Here is a 16,858-nt window from a genome sequence, read left to right on the forward strand (position 1 = left end):
GCTTTTTTGTTCCAAACTTGCATTATATCTGTATTGAAATATGGTGTAATGATTGATATAGTATAAAAAATAAGAAGCACAAAAAATTGTTTTAACTTTCAGATGTACCACTTTCTTATGGTTTGCTAGAAGCAGTAAATAACTCCACAAACATCAATGAATGTGAATTTGTTTGGGATCCTACTCACGATATTGGAGTATTTGTGAAGGTAAATGTAATAAATTAATGTAATTTGTATGGAAAAAGTTTTATACTATCCACATACATGTACATGCAAGCATAATCATTCTAACTTTTAACTGATTCTTGATCAAAGGTGAATTGTATAAGCACCGAGTTTACTGCAAAAAAACACGGTGGCGAGAAAGGTGTGCCATTTCGTATCGTAATAGATACGTATTTTGTCAATAACCCATCTGAAAAACTTCATTCTGCATCATGCCAAGTTAAAGTTTTTAAGGTATGTTTTCATTTTCTTGGGGTTTTGTTGTTGTTATCATTAGATGAATTAAAATATCACGTTACAGCATAACGTTTTTTCCATGTATTTGTAGCCCAAAGGAGCTGATCGAAAGCATAAGACTGATCGAGAAAAAATGTCTAGACGTTTACAGCATGATAAAGAAAAATATCATCCTCAGTACGACTATACTATCTTCAGAGACGTAAGTTATTATTTATTCCTGTAAAATTTGGATATGTATATAATATGTAATATTATATGCTCTGTTATACTAGAAATTTCAAAAATTATTTGATAAAACAATTAAAATGCGTTCGTAAAATTATTATAATATGAATATTATTATACCAAACCCCTTATAAACCGAAAAGAAAAAGAATTTTACCTCTTATTAATTCTTGGAAAGATGGAAACTATTTTAATCTTTTTATTTTCATGCGAAAATAATTATTTTAATTTTGTCCCCATCTTCTGCTTATGTTTGAGATGGGGATTGGGGAATTTGAGATCCTTGAAATCTTCAAACATTTTTCTTTTCTTTCTTTCTTTTTTTTTTTTTTTTTCTTTTGCTGATATCTCGCAAACGGCACATTTCTCAGAAAATATTTATAATACATAAATTCCATGAAATGCTGCCTCGAATGAGCACCTTTCTTTTGACTACCTTAATTACTCAATGTAGTTTAGAAACAATATAAGTTCAAATAAACGTCACTTTTATCATTGGTAGCATGTTTTGGATTTCTGACACCAATTTTGTAATTTAAAATGCTTTTTGTAATATGAATTAGGTAAAATATAACTATTTCTGATATAAATCTAATATATTTGTACAAAGCTACAAGAATTTTCATCAAGCTTTACCTTTTTGTTTTCCGGTCTACAAACAAAATTCATACTAATTATATGTCTAAATTACTTGTAAATAAAACTATCAAATTCAAACTATCATTACTTGTATTATTTAATAATAATATAAGATAGAAAGAATCTATATACAAAAAACGCTTACGTGGACGCAAAATCAGGTCGAATTTGTTAATCGCCATTTTGGCAAAACTTCGACCTCGCCTGGGAACATCAACACTCGGTTTGATAAGATTTCAAACGAACGCTATTGGTTTGAAACATCGGTTTGAACATTTTTCGAACAAAAAATTAACGGTCAAAAAATGGATAAATAATAGTTTAAATAGTTCCGTATCGATTTTAAAACGAAATCGTCGAAAAAGAGAAGACGGGTCGAATGAAAATGCTCAAGAATCGTTCATAAAAAGATCCATTCGTAATGAAGTATATAGGGTGAAGCGTTTATGTACACAGAGCGAAGTTTCCGAACTACAGGAGCATAGTTGTGAGACTATGTCAGGACTATGTTCTTTTTGCCAGACACGTTAAGTGGCAAATACATGAAAGTGTATTTGAAAATGTATTCAAATACATACATAGTGAAAGTGTATTTTTAAATATGTTCAAGTGGCAAATACACGAAATGTTGTGATAATAAAAAAAAAAAATTGTTTTGGAACATCTGTTGAATCTACTAGAAATATTGAAAGACTTGCTGATCAGTAATTCCATCGAAGGAAGAAACTATCAGAAGCATATAAGAGAATATAATTCTGTTTTTGCTTTTGCTTTTGCTTTTATGGGAGCTCAAATTAAACCTCTTCCTGGAACAGGGCCATATTGCTATAGGAGTCATGGTCAGATATACCACATGGTTTCTCCTTTATACAGTGGTCATAACAAACCAGGTTATGGTCAGTTATATATTTGATACCAGACATGAAGGTTATTTGCTCTCTTTCATGGAAAGATTGGATTCTATGTAGAGAGCAATTAAATTTTTGTTTTGTTTCTGTAGTGTAGCTTCCAAATTTGAAAAATTGTGAGAAAGGCACAATTTTTTTTTAATTTGTTTCTTTGGTGGATGTATATAGTTATTTAAATGAAAGGTTATTTGTGTTTACAAAGAACTTTGATGCAGGTGATTTTTGTGAGTGTACTTTTTGCTTTGCATTTTTTTATTTCTTTCATTGTTTTATCATGTTTTTGAATAAATTGAATCTGAATATATCTATTGCTAGACTAAAGTGGCTTAGCGGACGAGCGAAGCGATCAGAGAGGAAATGCTTTAGCAGTTCCTGAGGGTTGGCGAGCAGGGGGCGGGGCCCCCTAGTGATATTTATTTTCTTGTCGACAATGAATACTTTCGTTGAAATTTAATAATATATAAAGAAGAAGTATAAATAATATTTATTCATTTTTTTTTCTTTTTTTACTTTATTATTCAAGTGCTTTAGGGTAGACCGCATTTTTTGTTTTTCCATCTTCATCAAAAGCAAATTTCTTAACTGTCCGACTCGTGAGCATTCAACACGCAGCTGGATATGTTGAACTGGCCATTTTCTAGGTTCAACCCGCACACTTGAAGTGATTGACTTTGCATCTTGTTGATAATTCCTCGAGAATGCAAGGCGAATGGGGAACGGCAGTCGTTTGAAATCAAAAGCACATCGTTGGGAATAATGGGAATGCGTGGAATGAGCACATCTTCTCCATTCGACTTTCCGTTAAGAATTTGCCTCGATTCTTGCCGCATGTTGGTGTTTTATTCTGATGCGCGTATTCCTTCTATTCTTGCTGCATGTTGATTTTGAGTTTCTAAAGCGCATGAATTTGCAATTCGTAAAAGATCTGCTTCATTGCTCGCTTGTCTGAGATGCTCGAATTTGCTTACTTCTACGTGCAGCGCTCGAAGATATACGAAGTGACGAACGTTTGGGAGGCATATTTTTTGACGAAGCAATCAACACGACATTCGCTTTTATAACCGTAATATCGTTTGTCGATTCACTGAATAAATAGAAAAATTACTGTTTGCACTGGAAAATTTCCATTATATATAACTTACCTTCGTCGGCATCGATAATAATAATTCTATATTGCTTATGTGAAATAAACTTTGAATAATATGTGCGGTTCGCCGCAGACAAAATATTGTGAACGCTGAATGACAATACCTTGTACAGATAACTATTCATTAACGAAAAGAGAAAAAAATTAGTGCTTTCATTAAATATTTTCGATTTCATTTCACTTGGCATCGATGATATTTTATTTTGTTTGATATATGTGCAATTTACTCCGAATGACATTTGCCTTTTGCCTTTACTGTTTCTTTTGTCAATTCATGTTGAATAATAGAAACGTATGAAACGATTTGTTTGTAAATTTTATTGTGTTCAAAATAAAAATCTAATAATTATACTATGCCTATAGCCTTTACGCAAGTGCAAGCAATCAGTTGGTAAAGTTTTTATCGCAATCGGAACCAGCGCATGAAATACGAACAAGCTAAAATTCATTTTGCTTGTATTAGATTTCATTATGTATAAAACAAATGTAACTTATAATAATATTAAATGGAAATGTAAACATAATAATGTATAAAATTATGGGACTAATTATTAAATAACAAATGAAACTTCGGAGGTTGAGACAAAGATAAATATTAAGCAACATTAAAAACTGCTTCTGAATTGGCAACGATAAAACTGACGGCAATGAATGATAACTGAAGGAACTCGAATAAATTTTTAAGAATTCTGAAAATCATCAAAATACTATACATTTTTTTTTCTTTTTTTGCTTTTGATTAGGAGAACTTTGTGTGTGTGGGGGGTGGGGATGATGTTCTAAATATTATAAAAACTTCTCATAAACGAGATTATCATTATCTTATTATCCTGAAACAAAGTTCAATTTTTACCTTCTTTTAAACAATAAACACGACATTTTTAATGATCTTGCAGAAAACAATCTTATTAAATTAATTTATTTTAATAGACTGAAATCCATTACTATTCTAAAAATAGTTGTCACAGCAATATTACCTCATACATTCTTGCTAATGCAAATTTCAATTGACTACCTTTTATGCATATTTATTCTTCTTTATAATACAGCTATGCCCTTCTGATTCTTGGGCTTTAGTTCATTCAAATAATTCTAACTATGCATCTGCTGGAACTTCACCAACACCTAGCTCGCCCCTTTCAAGTGGATGTTCTCCCCAGAGCCCTCCTTTGGAATGTTTATTAGATTCTCCGAAGAAGGACTGGTTTGTTGAAAGAAATTTTTGATAAATATTATTTTCAATATGATTAATATATATGAAATAAAATTGTTAATCTCATTTTATAAATATTGCTCTTTCATACAGTTACGAAGGAACACCAGCGACTTCCACCACTGATACTCGAGAATGCGTTGAAAATTATTTTGACAAAGTGAGTTTATTTTTAAATTCTGTTGTCATCATTCTGTAGTATGTTATCGTATGATAAAAAATTTGCATTTGCATTTATATTGTAAAACTCTCACCACTGTCAAACGTATGATAGATATACAGATTTATTAGTTAATTTTTTCAAACTGAACGTAATTAGAAGAAATTAAAGAATTTATATAATAAGAGAAAGATGCTGTACGTGAATAAATATCTTGAAGTCTGGGTCAAATCAGTATATTTTAATTTTGAAGCATATTTATTGCAATGTTGAAAAATTGTTTTAAATCTTTCAGATGTTAAGTAAATCCGAGGCATGACCATTTGTTAAAAAAGTGCGTCTCATCGATGCGACATTCAAAACGCTTACAAAGATGCGAATTATTATTTATTTATTTATTTATTTATTTATTGCATTCGAAAAAAGATTATTTTGGAATAAGCTAAAGAATTGCTATTAGTTAAGGCAGTTAAAATTAAATTTTTAGAGGCCAACCCCCCCCCCCCCATCTAAAAGCCCTTACGACGTAGAAATTAAAGTAAAAGTGTTTTTATCCTTCAATTTACGTTGCAAGATAAAGAATTACTTCTTAAAACGCAAATAAATGGAATTTGTTACATATATATCAAATGAAAAATGATTTTGCAAAAAGCTTTAATCATTCTTATAATGAGCTGGGAACTTTAGATGATCTATTGACTGACTTGTTAATTATGTTTGATAAATATTTATGGAATAAATGATGAACTTAAAGAAAAATTAGAAGTTGGTTAAATGGTTGCAATGCACACAATATAAATTGGTTTATTAATTTATATTGTTTACAGATGTTTCTTTATAAAGAAGGGGTTTGCATTTTGAGATTTTAATAGTAAATATAATCAATTTATTGCATTTTTTGCATTTTTATTTTATAAGCCGAACCATTGAAGAATCGGATTTTTCCTACTGGTATCCCTCTCGATTAACCCTTAACTGGGGAGGTGAAATGTTAGGACTTAACTAGGGAGGTGCGGTCAACGAGACCGCATTTCATTTACACTCAAATTTTCTAATGAATGCATTAGTATGAGAAACTGCCAATATATTTTACAGATATTTTTCTTGATATATAGATATGTTTTAGAAATTTTTCAAAATAAATGTTATTGACAAAAGTAAATGCGTTGGAACATTTATTTTCTTCTCGAATTACATGTTTCAATAAATAATATTCTTGAAAAAACATATTACTTTTTACTTTTTAAACCATATTTATTTTTACAGTATATGAAGGTATATAGAAGACCATATAATGTAAAATTTAACAATTATATGAAAAATAAAAAAATTGACAGTGGGTAAAATTGGCCCTTTTTTTATCGACTTGTGTGAATTTCGTAGCACGGTTTTCTAGGGCATTTTAAACAAACAGGTTAAGAACTAGTATAAAAATAAACCTATAAATTCTTTATATATATCTCTTGGTATATTAATATATTTTATAAATTTTTCAAAATACATTAACACTAGAAAAATTATCTTTGAACATACATATCAGAATCAGTTGAATGCGAACTTGCATTGAGAAACTCTTTTGTACAGTTATCCTTATCACTAAAATCACTTTCTTTGATTGGGCTTTGTAATTTAATTTGTCTAAATCTGCAAATAATGTTTTATCCTTAGGTATTGTACTGAAAATAATATTTTAATGCACATCCATTAAAAATTTGTTTTTAAATATTATGTTAATTTACTGCTCAATAAGCATATAAAAATTATTGTTGAATGAATACTGTATTCTTTATTTTTTATACATGATATTTTTGAAATTTTAGAGTGTGGATCTATGTACAGAATTATTTTTGTTTAGTTATAATAAATTTCTTTTAGACTGCAGCCATATCACATGATTTTACTCCTTCTCAGTGTACGGCCTGGTTACAAAAAAACATGTTTGGGAATTATGTAAAAGAATTTTCAAGCTTCTCTGGCAAGTTTTGTTCCTTAAATTTTCTCTTTATTTGTAAGTCGCTGTAAATGTTGCTTCATTCTATCTTTCTTCACAGGAGCTGATATCCTAAATCTCACTCGCACTGATTTGATTGAAATCTGTGGTGCTGCCAATGGTATCCGACTTTATAATGCATTACACAAAAAGTGAGTTTTTGTTTAGTACAAGGTATGTAGCGTCATTAAAAACTGCTATTTTTTATGGTCCTTAAATAAGGGATGTAAAGGTGCTTATTTTTCTTTATGAAGATAAAATAAAATTTTTGGGTGGTTAGACTATTCCTAATATAGGAATAAATTTTCTTTTTCTTGTCTCATCTTTCAATGAAAAGTGCAAACCATAAAGAAGGAAGTTATGCTGGTTGCTGATTCATTTGCATTAATGAGTTCGAATGCATGTAAAATCTCCTTTGCTTGCATTGATTTTAAAAAAAATATTTTTGGGGATAATTTTATTTTTTGGCAAGAAATACGTATGTAAAATGGTTTAGCTGCGACTTACACTCATTGTTGTACTTTTATTCCTGGTTACTTCTTTGTACAATATTTATTATATTTTCAGCGATAAATTATTTAAATTTTTTTGCTGCATGTAATTTTATGCGGAAGTTATATATATTTACAGTATGACGAAAAAATGTATACTCAATTCACTGTGGATATACAAAAAATGAATACACTGTATGATTCAAGGCTTACAAAAATAAATATAGAATGAAATGTTTATGGTTCTCTAAAGAATGTGACATTCCTAATAAGGGAAAAGCAACTTAAACCTCGAATACAAGTAGCGTGTCCGCTCATTTGGGATGAAATTAACGGCAGTGTCTGAACTGTTGTGTCGATTCATTTTGCTTGCCTCTCACGTGGATTTGAATATAATTTTAATTCTTTAATAATTTGAGTTTTTTAGCACAGCTAACTCTCCTTTCGACTATTTAAATGTAAATATATTTTAGCAGTTGCGTGGCAGAAAAAAAGACAATTTGAATTTTTAACATCGATTTATTTCACTATTAGAGGCATTTTATATACAAGAATCGTTGATAAAACTGACATCCGTTTACATCGCGACGCAAGAGCAAAAGAGGCCGAAATTTTTCCCTACGATGGTTTTACTATGAGATTTTGATAGGGATTTCTTTGACACGTGTACTTCTTAGGAAAGGGAAATTTAGGTATCTTTTAAAGAATGTGGTAAGCATTTAAGATTTTAATCCCTTCACTCGGAGCGCGAGATAAGTGAAGTGAGCTGTTGTGAATAGAGCGCGTGCGGAATTAATTAAATTAAAAAGAGGAATTGGATCAGAAAATTAAAGACTATTTTAGAATGAAGTAAATATAATCTGAATTAAAATAAAAATTTGGAAATTAAGATTTAAATTATATTAAGAGATATCATTACACACATATATATATCCGACAGGGATTTCTTTGACATGTGTCGACTTATAAAAGGGAATCTGAGTTATTTCTGAAATAAATGCGTAGGCGCCAGGAATATTTATCCCTTCGTGCGAAACAAAGAAACAAAGAAAATGCTATTTTTAGAGTGCATGTCGGCAATAATTATATAAAAAGAAATAGGATTTGGATCCGGAAGTAAGAGAAAATTTTAGAAGAAAATAACATAGACTAATTTAGGGTAAAGAATAGGAAATTAATTAAAATTGAACTAAGCAATATCATTATATATAAATATTAGTCGTTTATTCTACTCTTATCCCAACAGATTTAAAGATAAAAGTTATTGAATAAAAATAAGATTGTTATAAAGTTAAAGTTATAGATTAAGTAAAGATAAAGTTATTTGAAAAGGAATAAAAGCAAGATTGTTCTTTTAATTTATAAATGTATTTTTATGAAAAGAATTTTTGGTGAATTTTATTGATAAAGAATTGATAATATCAATCAGCATCAGCAGCCCAAACAAATTATCACCTATTTTTGAAGGAACAGAGCTAAAGAAATTACTGTCAGTGACATAAAGAAAAGACAGAATCTGATTCGTCATCTTTACGGAAAAATAAATCTCTCTTAAAAGGGGAAATTGCTGAAATTGAATGTAATGCTATTCAACTTGTTCAACAAACTGGTTAAACCAGAGACTTTTCTTAGCTAAAAAAATCTAATGAATTGCGAATAATTATTAATGAGAAAATTGAACAGTTGAAAGAGTTAGATAGTGAAATTTCTAAAAAGAAACGGAAAACTTTTTTTATATAGTTAATAAAGTTTTATATGTTTTTTTTTTATTCCAGATTTGTTTACTTATATTCTTTACCTTCTTTCTATTAAAAAATTTAAAAGTTGTGATATTTTTCTTCTTAATACAGACTGTAATGTAAATAAAATATTTCAGATGTGAATTCAATGTGCTTGAATGAAATTTTCATGAAAAACTTGCAGAAAAACATTTTAAGTAACTTAGCTTTAATGTCCATGAAAAATATGCAGTAGTTACTGGTGGCATTCTCTGTTTCATTTTTTTTTTTTTTTTTTTTTTTTACTGAATAATATTTTTGGTCATCTTTGTGAATTTCATCGTAACTTAGTTCTATAATGAAAACTACTATGTGAATGTTGGTCCTTAATTTTTTCCTCAAAGGTGCATAAAAAGTTCTTACAAATTGCTTATTTATTAAGATAAAATTTGACTACTCGCCCTGTAGTAGATAATGAGTTACTTAATTTTCTTTTTTCCATTTTTAATGTCGAATTTTGTTTTAGGGGCTATGTGACAACTTATGTGCGATTACCTACTCAAAAAGGTAGTGTTTTTCCCCTTGGAATTATTTGGTTTAATTTTTTTTATAGTTGTAACATAAAATTGCTTTTTGTTTGAATAGTGTTTAAAACTTCCTGGTACTTTTTTCCTTCTTTTCTATGTGATGTGCCATTATAACAACTCTCTATCCATTATAACTGATATTGAAAAGCTTAAAAGGGCATTGATTATTGAAATAACAATTTTATCATGGCATACCTTTCATTATTGCTTGAATATGGCTTTCTATGTATAAAGAAAGTTTACTTTTATTACAGCTTACAGTGCTATTTATTTAAAGACTACTAGAGTGGTAGAATTTGTTACGAAGATAAAATCATTTTGTGGATTGCCTGATGAGTACAACTGTGAATTTTTTGTTAGTGGACCTGCTGGAACACGTGTAATAGTCACTGACGAGGTATTATATGGTTTTCTTTTTCGAAATGAACTCTTCTCATTTCAGATAGTACTTGTTGGAATCGACAAATTTGATTACCGCATTTGTCCTGCTAACTTTAATTTGCACTTAAGATATCCAAAATAGATTTTTTTTTAATTACTGATTTCAGTGATAAAGTTCTACTTCTGAAAAAAAAAAATCTGTTTTTCTTTGAAGCATGATCTTCAACTAACATTTTATCCGAAAATTTTCAAAAGTATTTCTGAGCTGCTGAAACTTTTTATATTGATTTCTTCAAGAAACTGGAAAATATGCTTATGATTAATTGTTTTTAAGAAAGAAAATTTAGGTATTTAACTTGATAAAATATGTTTAAGATTTCATGAAAAATGTTAAAAGTATGAAGAGAGATAATAATATTTCTTAACATTTTGAAATACTTATTTTGACAAAATCTGACAACCCCATATTAATGAAACATTAATTCAGCTACACTTTTCTACATATGCTTTTTATACTCTTAAGTATTGTGAAAAATAGAACGTTTAATTAATAATTTACTCCCAAATTCATCTTGTGAATTCAGTGATAAAAATGTAAAAACAATGGTTACAAAAAGAATGTTAGAGAAAAATTATTAATTTATTCGTGGATTATACGAGGGTCAAGATATTTGTTGAAAAGTGAATAACAGTTTTCTGTTTGGGAAAGAAAATTGGAAAATTTGTAGGAGAAAAATTACCATGATGTTTATTGATTACATTAGAAATATGCCAAAAAATAGCAAATCTTGTGATATTTGCGTATTAATTTTACAAGATATTTTTTTTTAATTAAGGTTTTAAATTACTTGTTTTTTTTTCTAAGCAAATCAAAAAACAAATATCTACTATCAAGTGGATGCAAGGAATTGTAAAGCACAGTTTAACAAGGAAAATTTGTATATGAGAACAAAGTATACAAGAGCAAAGAATTTGCCTACAACTTGTAGGATTCAAAATTACGTTTAAAGAATATTCTAGAATACTTATCCAGGATTTCAAAGACCTAGAATTATCTAATACGTAACTAAATATAATTAGAGTTAAAATGGCACTTCTTAGATAAATCTACTATGGCTGCGATTTGAACCACAGACGAGTACATTAACTGTTCAGTGGTCTATTAATTGAACCATAGGAAATACTTGAAAACTTTCTGTGTACCGTAATATTCACAAAAAATGACAATAAAAAATTATCCTTTAAAAATTTATATTTTGAAAACGTAAAAGCTTCTAATTATTTCTTTTCAGTTACAAAATTCAGTTACATTTATATTTTACATTTTCGGATTTTTGTTTATATGTTTATAGGTCGTCTGCAATATGCTACAAGATTCGTTATTTGTTGTTGAATGTATAGAAGGTAAGCTGCTGCACAAAATTTGCCAAATAAAAAGAAATCTATGATATATAAAATATAGTAACTGAACTTTTCAATTTTTGCAGGTTCTTGTGAAGAACAATGCTGTGTGTTTTTAAAACAAATGATGAATTGAGCTATTTTCTGTATATTTGTAGAGCATTTTTTTTTTTTTTTTGTTATAAAAGTATTATACAATGTTCACGCCTTTCTATTGCTTATTTTTTATTTTCCTTTTTATCATTACAATTTATTATGAATTTGTTGGAATTGTAGTAGTAATTTTAGTATCCAAAACTTATGACTGTACAGTAAGTTAGCTCAGATAAACTTTTTGTGATATGTTGAAAGTTGTTGAAGTCTATATGGTGCAAGTGGAATTGTAATTTGGTGAAGATTAATTAATAAACGTTGTGCAGTTTTTCATTGGATATGTTTTCATGTTTTAAAATTTTGTTTAGAAAATACTTGATAAATCACTTCACTCTGACATATAATGAGGATAAAAGCTAGTGAGATGTATAGTTTACTAATGCTTCAACTATTCGTACTCATAAAGAAAGACTTAAATTTCAGGTTATTTTAGTTACTCTGTATATGAGATTTCGATTTAATCTAATAGCTGTTGAAACAATAGAAAGTATTTAAAGATCCTTTTCTAATAAGGGTGGATTTAGTGTACATCACATTTTATTCAACTGCCGGACATAATTCTCAACGTGTTCACTTTTTCGTTCATCGTAATTGACTCAACGAGATTTGGCAAGAGAGAAATATCATCCAAATATCTCTAACCATTTAAAAGTTAGTATCAGTTTTAGTTGCATTTCACAATTTTTAATTTTTTTCTTGTTTGTTTGAAAATAAAGGATTAATAAATAAGTAAATATCGGAGCATTATATCATTGTTCTAACAGTTTCATTTTGTTTCAAAACTTTTCACTTTTTAAAATGCTGTAATTTTAAAATTTTATCCTTTCATTGTTACATCTACCAACTTTATGAACTTTTATCTGAATTTATTCGCTTTTATTATTATTTATTGCTTTTAACTGATAAATGATCTAACTATATGTATGGCACAGTATAGTCAAGAATGGCCTTTGCACCAGTAAACTAACCGAATCTCTTACAAGGATAAAATTTCATCTTGTAATTTCATAAAGTTCAAAAAAAGGTAAAATAATTTAAATTTGCTTTTGAGAAAAGTTTTACATAATTTTTACAGTGTTTTTTAACCACTTAACTGTTTTGCCCGAGCGCCATACGTGCATCTATTTATCGAATTTTGATAATTGCAAGCAAAAAATAAACCATTCATAAAGATTATAATTCAATATTAAAATTACTTCGAATACATAGATAAGTCAAGTATTCAATGGATTTCCATTTGAATCAAAATAAAAAAATATTTCCAAAATAGAAAGTGTCATCTTATTAGATACTAAAGAAAATAACAGTTAAGGGGTTAATAAATAAACGGGAAAAAATACATGACTGATGTTTCAGTAAAGATTCGAAATTTCATCTTTTTTAGCAAAATATTATTGGTCTAACCAGAAACCATACCTTACTGTAATCATTTTTAAAAAAAATCTAAATAAGTAGTAGTTGAAAGAGCATAGTGAAACGTTTTTGATGCATAAATTAGTTGCCCTCGTTTCCCGTTATCGAGGTATAAGGTCTTAAAATTTGGCAACATTTTAAGAAAAGTCGCCAATTATCAGCTGTTGCTAAACGACGATTTATGAATTTGGATCATTTCACGTCCATATGTATGTTTGTTATATAAAGATTATTCATTGTAGAAGTTGGAAGTGTCCTCTTTGGAACATTATTCGATAGCAGTCGAACAAATACAAATACTTACTTTATGTTTGAAAACCAATTTTTTCGAAGCAAATGCAACATAGCAATTATACAGCTGCTTAAAAATAAATTCTAACTTATCTTGAAATAAAATAGTCAAATTTAATGGAATTCAAATACAAAAAAAAAAAAAGTTGCCATTTCAGAAATAAAAATTTATTTGCTGCTTTGCTTAAGTTTTCTTCAAACCAAGTATTGGCTGCAAGTGAAATATGTTTTTTTCTTTGTGTAAGGAATAATCCCATTATTTTTCATCTTCCACCTTCATAAAATTGGGAAAACGCATTTTGAGTAACAGAATTTGATTTGCATTTCATTTAAGCTTTAGAATCTTATTTTGTTTTTAGTAAAATCAATTTGCTAAAAATGACTGTAAAATGCATATCATAATATATATATATATATATATTATCGTAGCATGCAAATTAAACTACTGGCTACTGCTGGCATTTTAAATTTAAACTCTAATTAAATTCCTACAAATAGGTAAATACTTAAAAAATTACTGATAAATGAAAGACCTGATTTCAAATGAAACCGCAAAAAATACAAACCAACTCCAGAAGTTGGAATGTAAGACCCACAGAAATACGCCAAAATACAAAGTATTGAACTATCGCCTAAAAAGTAGTTAAAAGTTATGGTAGTGAACCTTTCTTTTTAGGGTTATCTAATTATAGCGTTGCTGTCTCCGCTTCTTAAATCTGAATGTTAATTTTAGAGAGTACGAGATTTCATGTTTCCGTGTGCCAAGTCTTTTGAACGACATTTACGAAAACAATATTACTATATCTTCTTATTACATAAATGGATTTGACATGAATTACAGTATTCGGCGCTTTTTGAATTATTCGTTGGTTGTCATTTTTTTAATTATTATTATTAAGGTTATTCTGATTTCTGTATTTCCGTAAGAGACATCAGTAGAAAATATTTAAGTGTCAGTAAAAGGAGATTTGTACCCAAAGCAAAGAATGCCGAAATAGAAAAGGAGAAAGGTGTTTTAGAAAGTATTTCAACAAAAATTATCTTATAAAAAGCAAAAAGAGCAACAAAAAAATTAAGATGACAGAACCGGAGTGGATGAGACTAGGCAGTGATAGAAGTTATGCCAAACAATCAAGTGGTTAACTGAAAGTGGATTAAGTCGTTGCGGAATTTTTAAATTTTACGAAGAAGGATACTCATGAATTGATTTGGTTATTGGTGCTTCTTAGGCGAGAGAGAATGAGACTTCGAAACTAGCCAAATATTTAGAATTGTCAGATGATCCTGCAACTTGGCCAGCTATATTAAGTTAAAATGTTTGGGATTATTTCCTTAAAAATGAATCGCCTTCAATTACAGCAAGAAATTTTCCCAAAAATAAAGCTAGATCATAGTTTTCAAGTTTTCATTGCAAAAGGAAACTGCCAAATGGAAAAACTGTTGATTGCTTATGGCTACTAAACTATATCTAAAAATAAATTCATTTGTTTCTACTGCAAGCTTTCTGACGATTCAGAAAGTGCACTTACAAGTCGCAGCTTCAATAAATGATAGAATTTTCATATGCGACTAGCTGCGCTCGAGAATTTCCTAAAGCATTAACAAGCCAAGCTCAGTTGTTGCAAATTGGGCAAAGATTGTTTTCTGAAAAACTTATTGACGAAGAGATAGGAAAATTAATTAGGCACGTAGAAAAACGCTGACATAATATTTTTGAGAGATTTATACAGCTAATGGCAGAAAAGAATTTGCCGTTCTGAGGATCACACAGAAAGATCCTCTTAATGGGAGTTTCCTTAGTATTATTGAATTGCTAAGAAAACTTGATCCATCAATGCAATATCATTTGCCAACGATCCAAAATAAGGAAATTCACGATTATTGTTTAGAGAAAAATATCCAGAATACGCTAATTATTATTATGGATCAAGCTGTCAACAAAAGTGCAAATTTGTAATCATTCGATCACTCGTACGACAACTTTTAATTTTTTCCCCTAATTCATTTGTAATACAATGATATTATATTATTTGACATAAATTGCAAAAAAAAATAAATTTTGAAATCCAACACAATATACCGGGTGTCCCATAAATTTGTAAATACTTTAAAAATTCATAAAAATTGAAGGACTGGGTATATTTGAATGCGATTTTCAAAACTATTATTCTCATGAAGGGGGATTTTTTTTTTTTTTGATACAGAAAAAAAAATCAAAAATTTGTCAATAGAGGGCGCTGCACACAAGCAATTCAGTGGAAATATGCAAATTAAAGTCTTATGAAAGGCAGAGTGAGCGATTGACACATCATTTCTATAGGTTTGTTGGATGTTGACACTGGTGGATAAAGCACTATTGGTAAAGTTGTTTTATGTCAGCAACAAATCGGCGGCTGAAGCCTTACGAAAGTTTAGGACCCAGAAAAGATTGAACAAAGGTTCAGGTCCGATCACTCCTGATGGACTTCTTTCCCTAGTACGCCGTTTCGAAGAAACTGGAAGTTTGTGTCATCGGCCACGCAGTGGTGCACCTCGTTTAACAACAGTCCGTACCCCCGATGTCTCTTCGCAAATGGACACGGGAACAGTCTACAAGTGCAGTCAGTAGCGCACGAGAAGTGGCACGAATAACTGGTATACCAAAGGCTTCGGTGTACCGTATCCTTCATGGTGTATTGCAATTGTACCCATACAAATTGCAATCGCTACATCAGCTCTTACCAAATGATACAGCTAAGAGATTGGAATTCTCAAATTGGGTTTTGGCGAAAATTGAAGATGATCCGCGATGGCTGCTGAAAATATTGTGGACAGATGAGGCTCATTTTGCTTTGCATGGAGCAGTTAATACCCATAACTGTGGAATATGGGCACAGGAGAATCCACATGCTTGCACTGAGAAGCCCCTGCATTCACCACGGGTTACTGTTTGGTGTGGTGTTACTGCATCCATTATTGTAGGCCCTTTTTTCTTTGAAAAGCCCTGTAAAAAAGCAGGATGGAAGACATGTTCAGTTAATAGAACAAGTTACTTGGAAATGTTACAGAAGGAAGTGATACCGTCCTTATTGGAACACGATGTTCTTGACACAGTGACATTCATGCAAGACGGGGCACCTCCTCACATCGACACCGAAGTGAAGGCATTTATGAGAAGAACTTTTACTGAAGAACGGATAATCAGCCGTCACTTTACATATGAATGGCCCTCACGCTCACCAGATTTAACACCCCTTGATTTTTGGCTATGGGGTTACCTTAAGTCTCGGGTGAACCGCCATAGGCCAACTTCGTTAATGCAGCTAAAGGAAGCCATTCGCCACGAAATCTCATGCATTCATCCGGATATGCTGTATGATGCAGTTACCAGTGTTGTCTCCCGCTTCCAAACTGTTATTTGTGGTGATGGCGGACACATAGAACAAGTACTGTAGTACTGGTGTGATACGCATGTAAACAATTGCTTGCATGCAAATAAAAGTATTTTCCCCGTAGAATTGTATGTTTTGCTTGTGTTTAGCGCCCTCTATCGACAAATTTTTGAACTTTTTTTTTTTTTTTTTTTTGTATGAAAAAAAATCCTCCTTCATGAGAATAACAGTTTCGCAAACCGCATTAAAATATACTCATTCCTTCAATTTTTATGAATTTTTAAAGTATTTACAAATTTATGG

The 16,858-nt window shown here is 30.0% G+C and overlaps 1 protein-coding gene across 2 annotated transcripts in view; it reads left to right on the forward strand.

The window, feature by feature from the left end:
- The window catches only part of LOC129960330 (transcription factor CP2-like), a 110,504-nt gene extending 98,746 nt beyond the window's left edge, over positions 1 to 11,758 (forward strand). For both annotated transcript variants that reach the window (XM_056073700.1, XM_056073701.1), the window contains 11 exons: positions 103 to 209; positions 318 to 461; positions 556 to 666; positions 4,436 to 4,590; positions 4,693 to 4,759; positions 6,635 to 6,734; positions 6,811 to 6,901; positions 9,485 to 9,525; positions 9,800 to 9,942; positions 11,279 to 11,330; positions 11,414 to 11,758. In XM_056073700.1, coding sequence (XP_055929675.1) covers positions 103 to 209; positions 318 to 461; positions 556 to 666; positions 4,436 to 4,590; positions 4,693 to 4,759; positions 6,635 to 6,734; positions 6,811 to 6,901; positions 9,485 to 9,525; positions 9,800 to 9,942; positions 11,279 to 11,330; positions 11,414 to 11,463 — 1,061 coding nt within the window. In that variant the 3' untranslated portion in view covers positions 11,464 to 11,758. The remainder of the gene's footprint in view (positions 1 to 102; positions 210 to 317; positions 462 to 555; positions 667 to 4,435; positions 4,591 to 4,692; positions 4,760 to 6,634; positions 6,735 to 6,810; positions 6,902 to 9,484; positions 9,526 to 9,799; positions 9,943 to 11,278; positions 11,331 to 11,413) is intronic.
- Positions 11,759 to 16,858: the final 5,100 nt, after the last annotated feature.

Source organism: Argiope bruennichi, chromosome X2 (assembly GCF_947563725.1).
Source record: "Argiope bruennichi chromosome X2, qqArgBrue1.1, whole genome shotgun sequence".
In the NCBI taxonomy this organism is placed as follows: domain Eukaryota; kingdom Metazoa; phylum Arthropoda; class Arachnida; order Araneae; family Araneidae; genus Argiope; species Argiope bruennichi.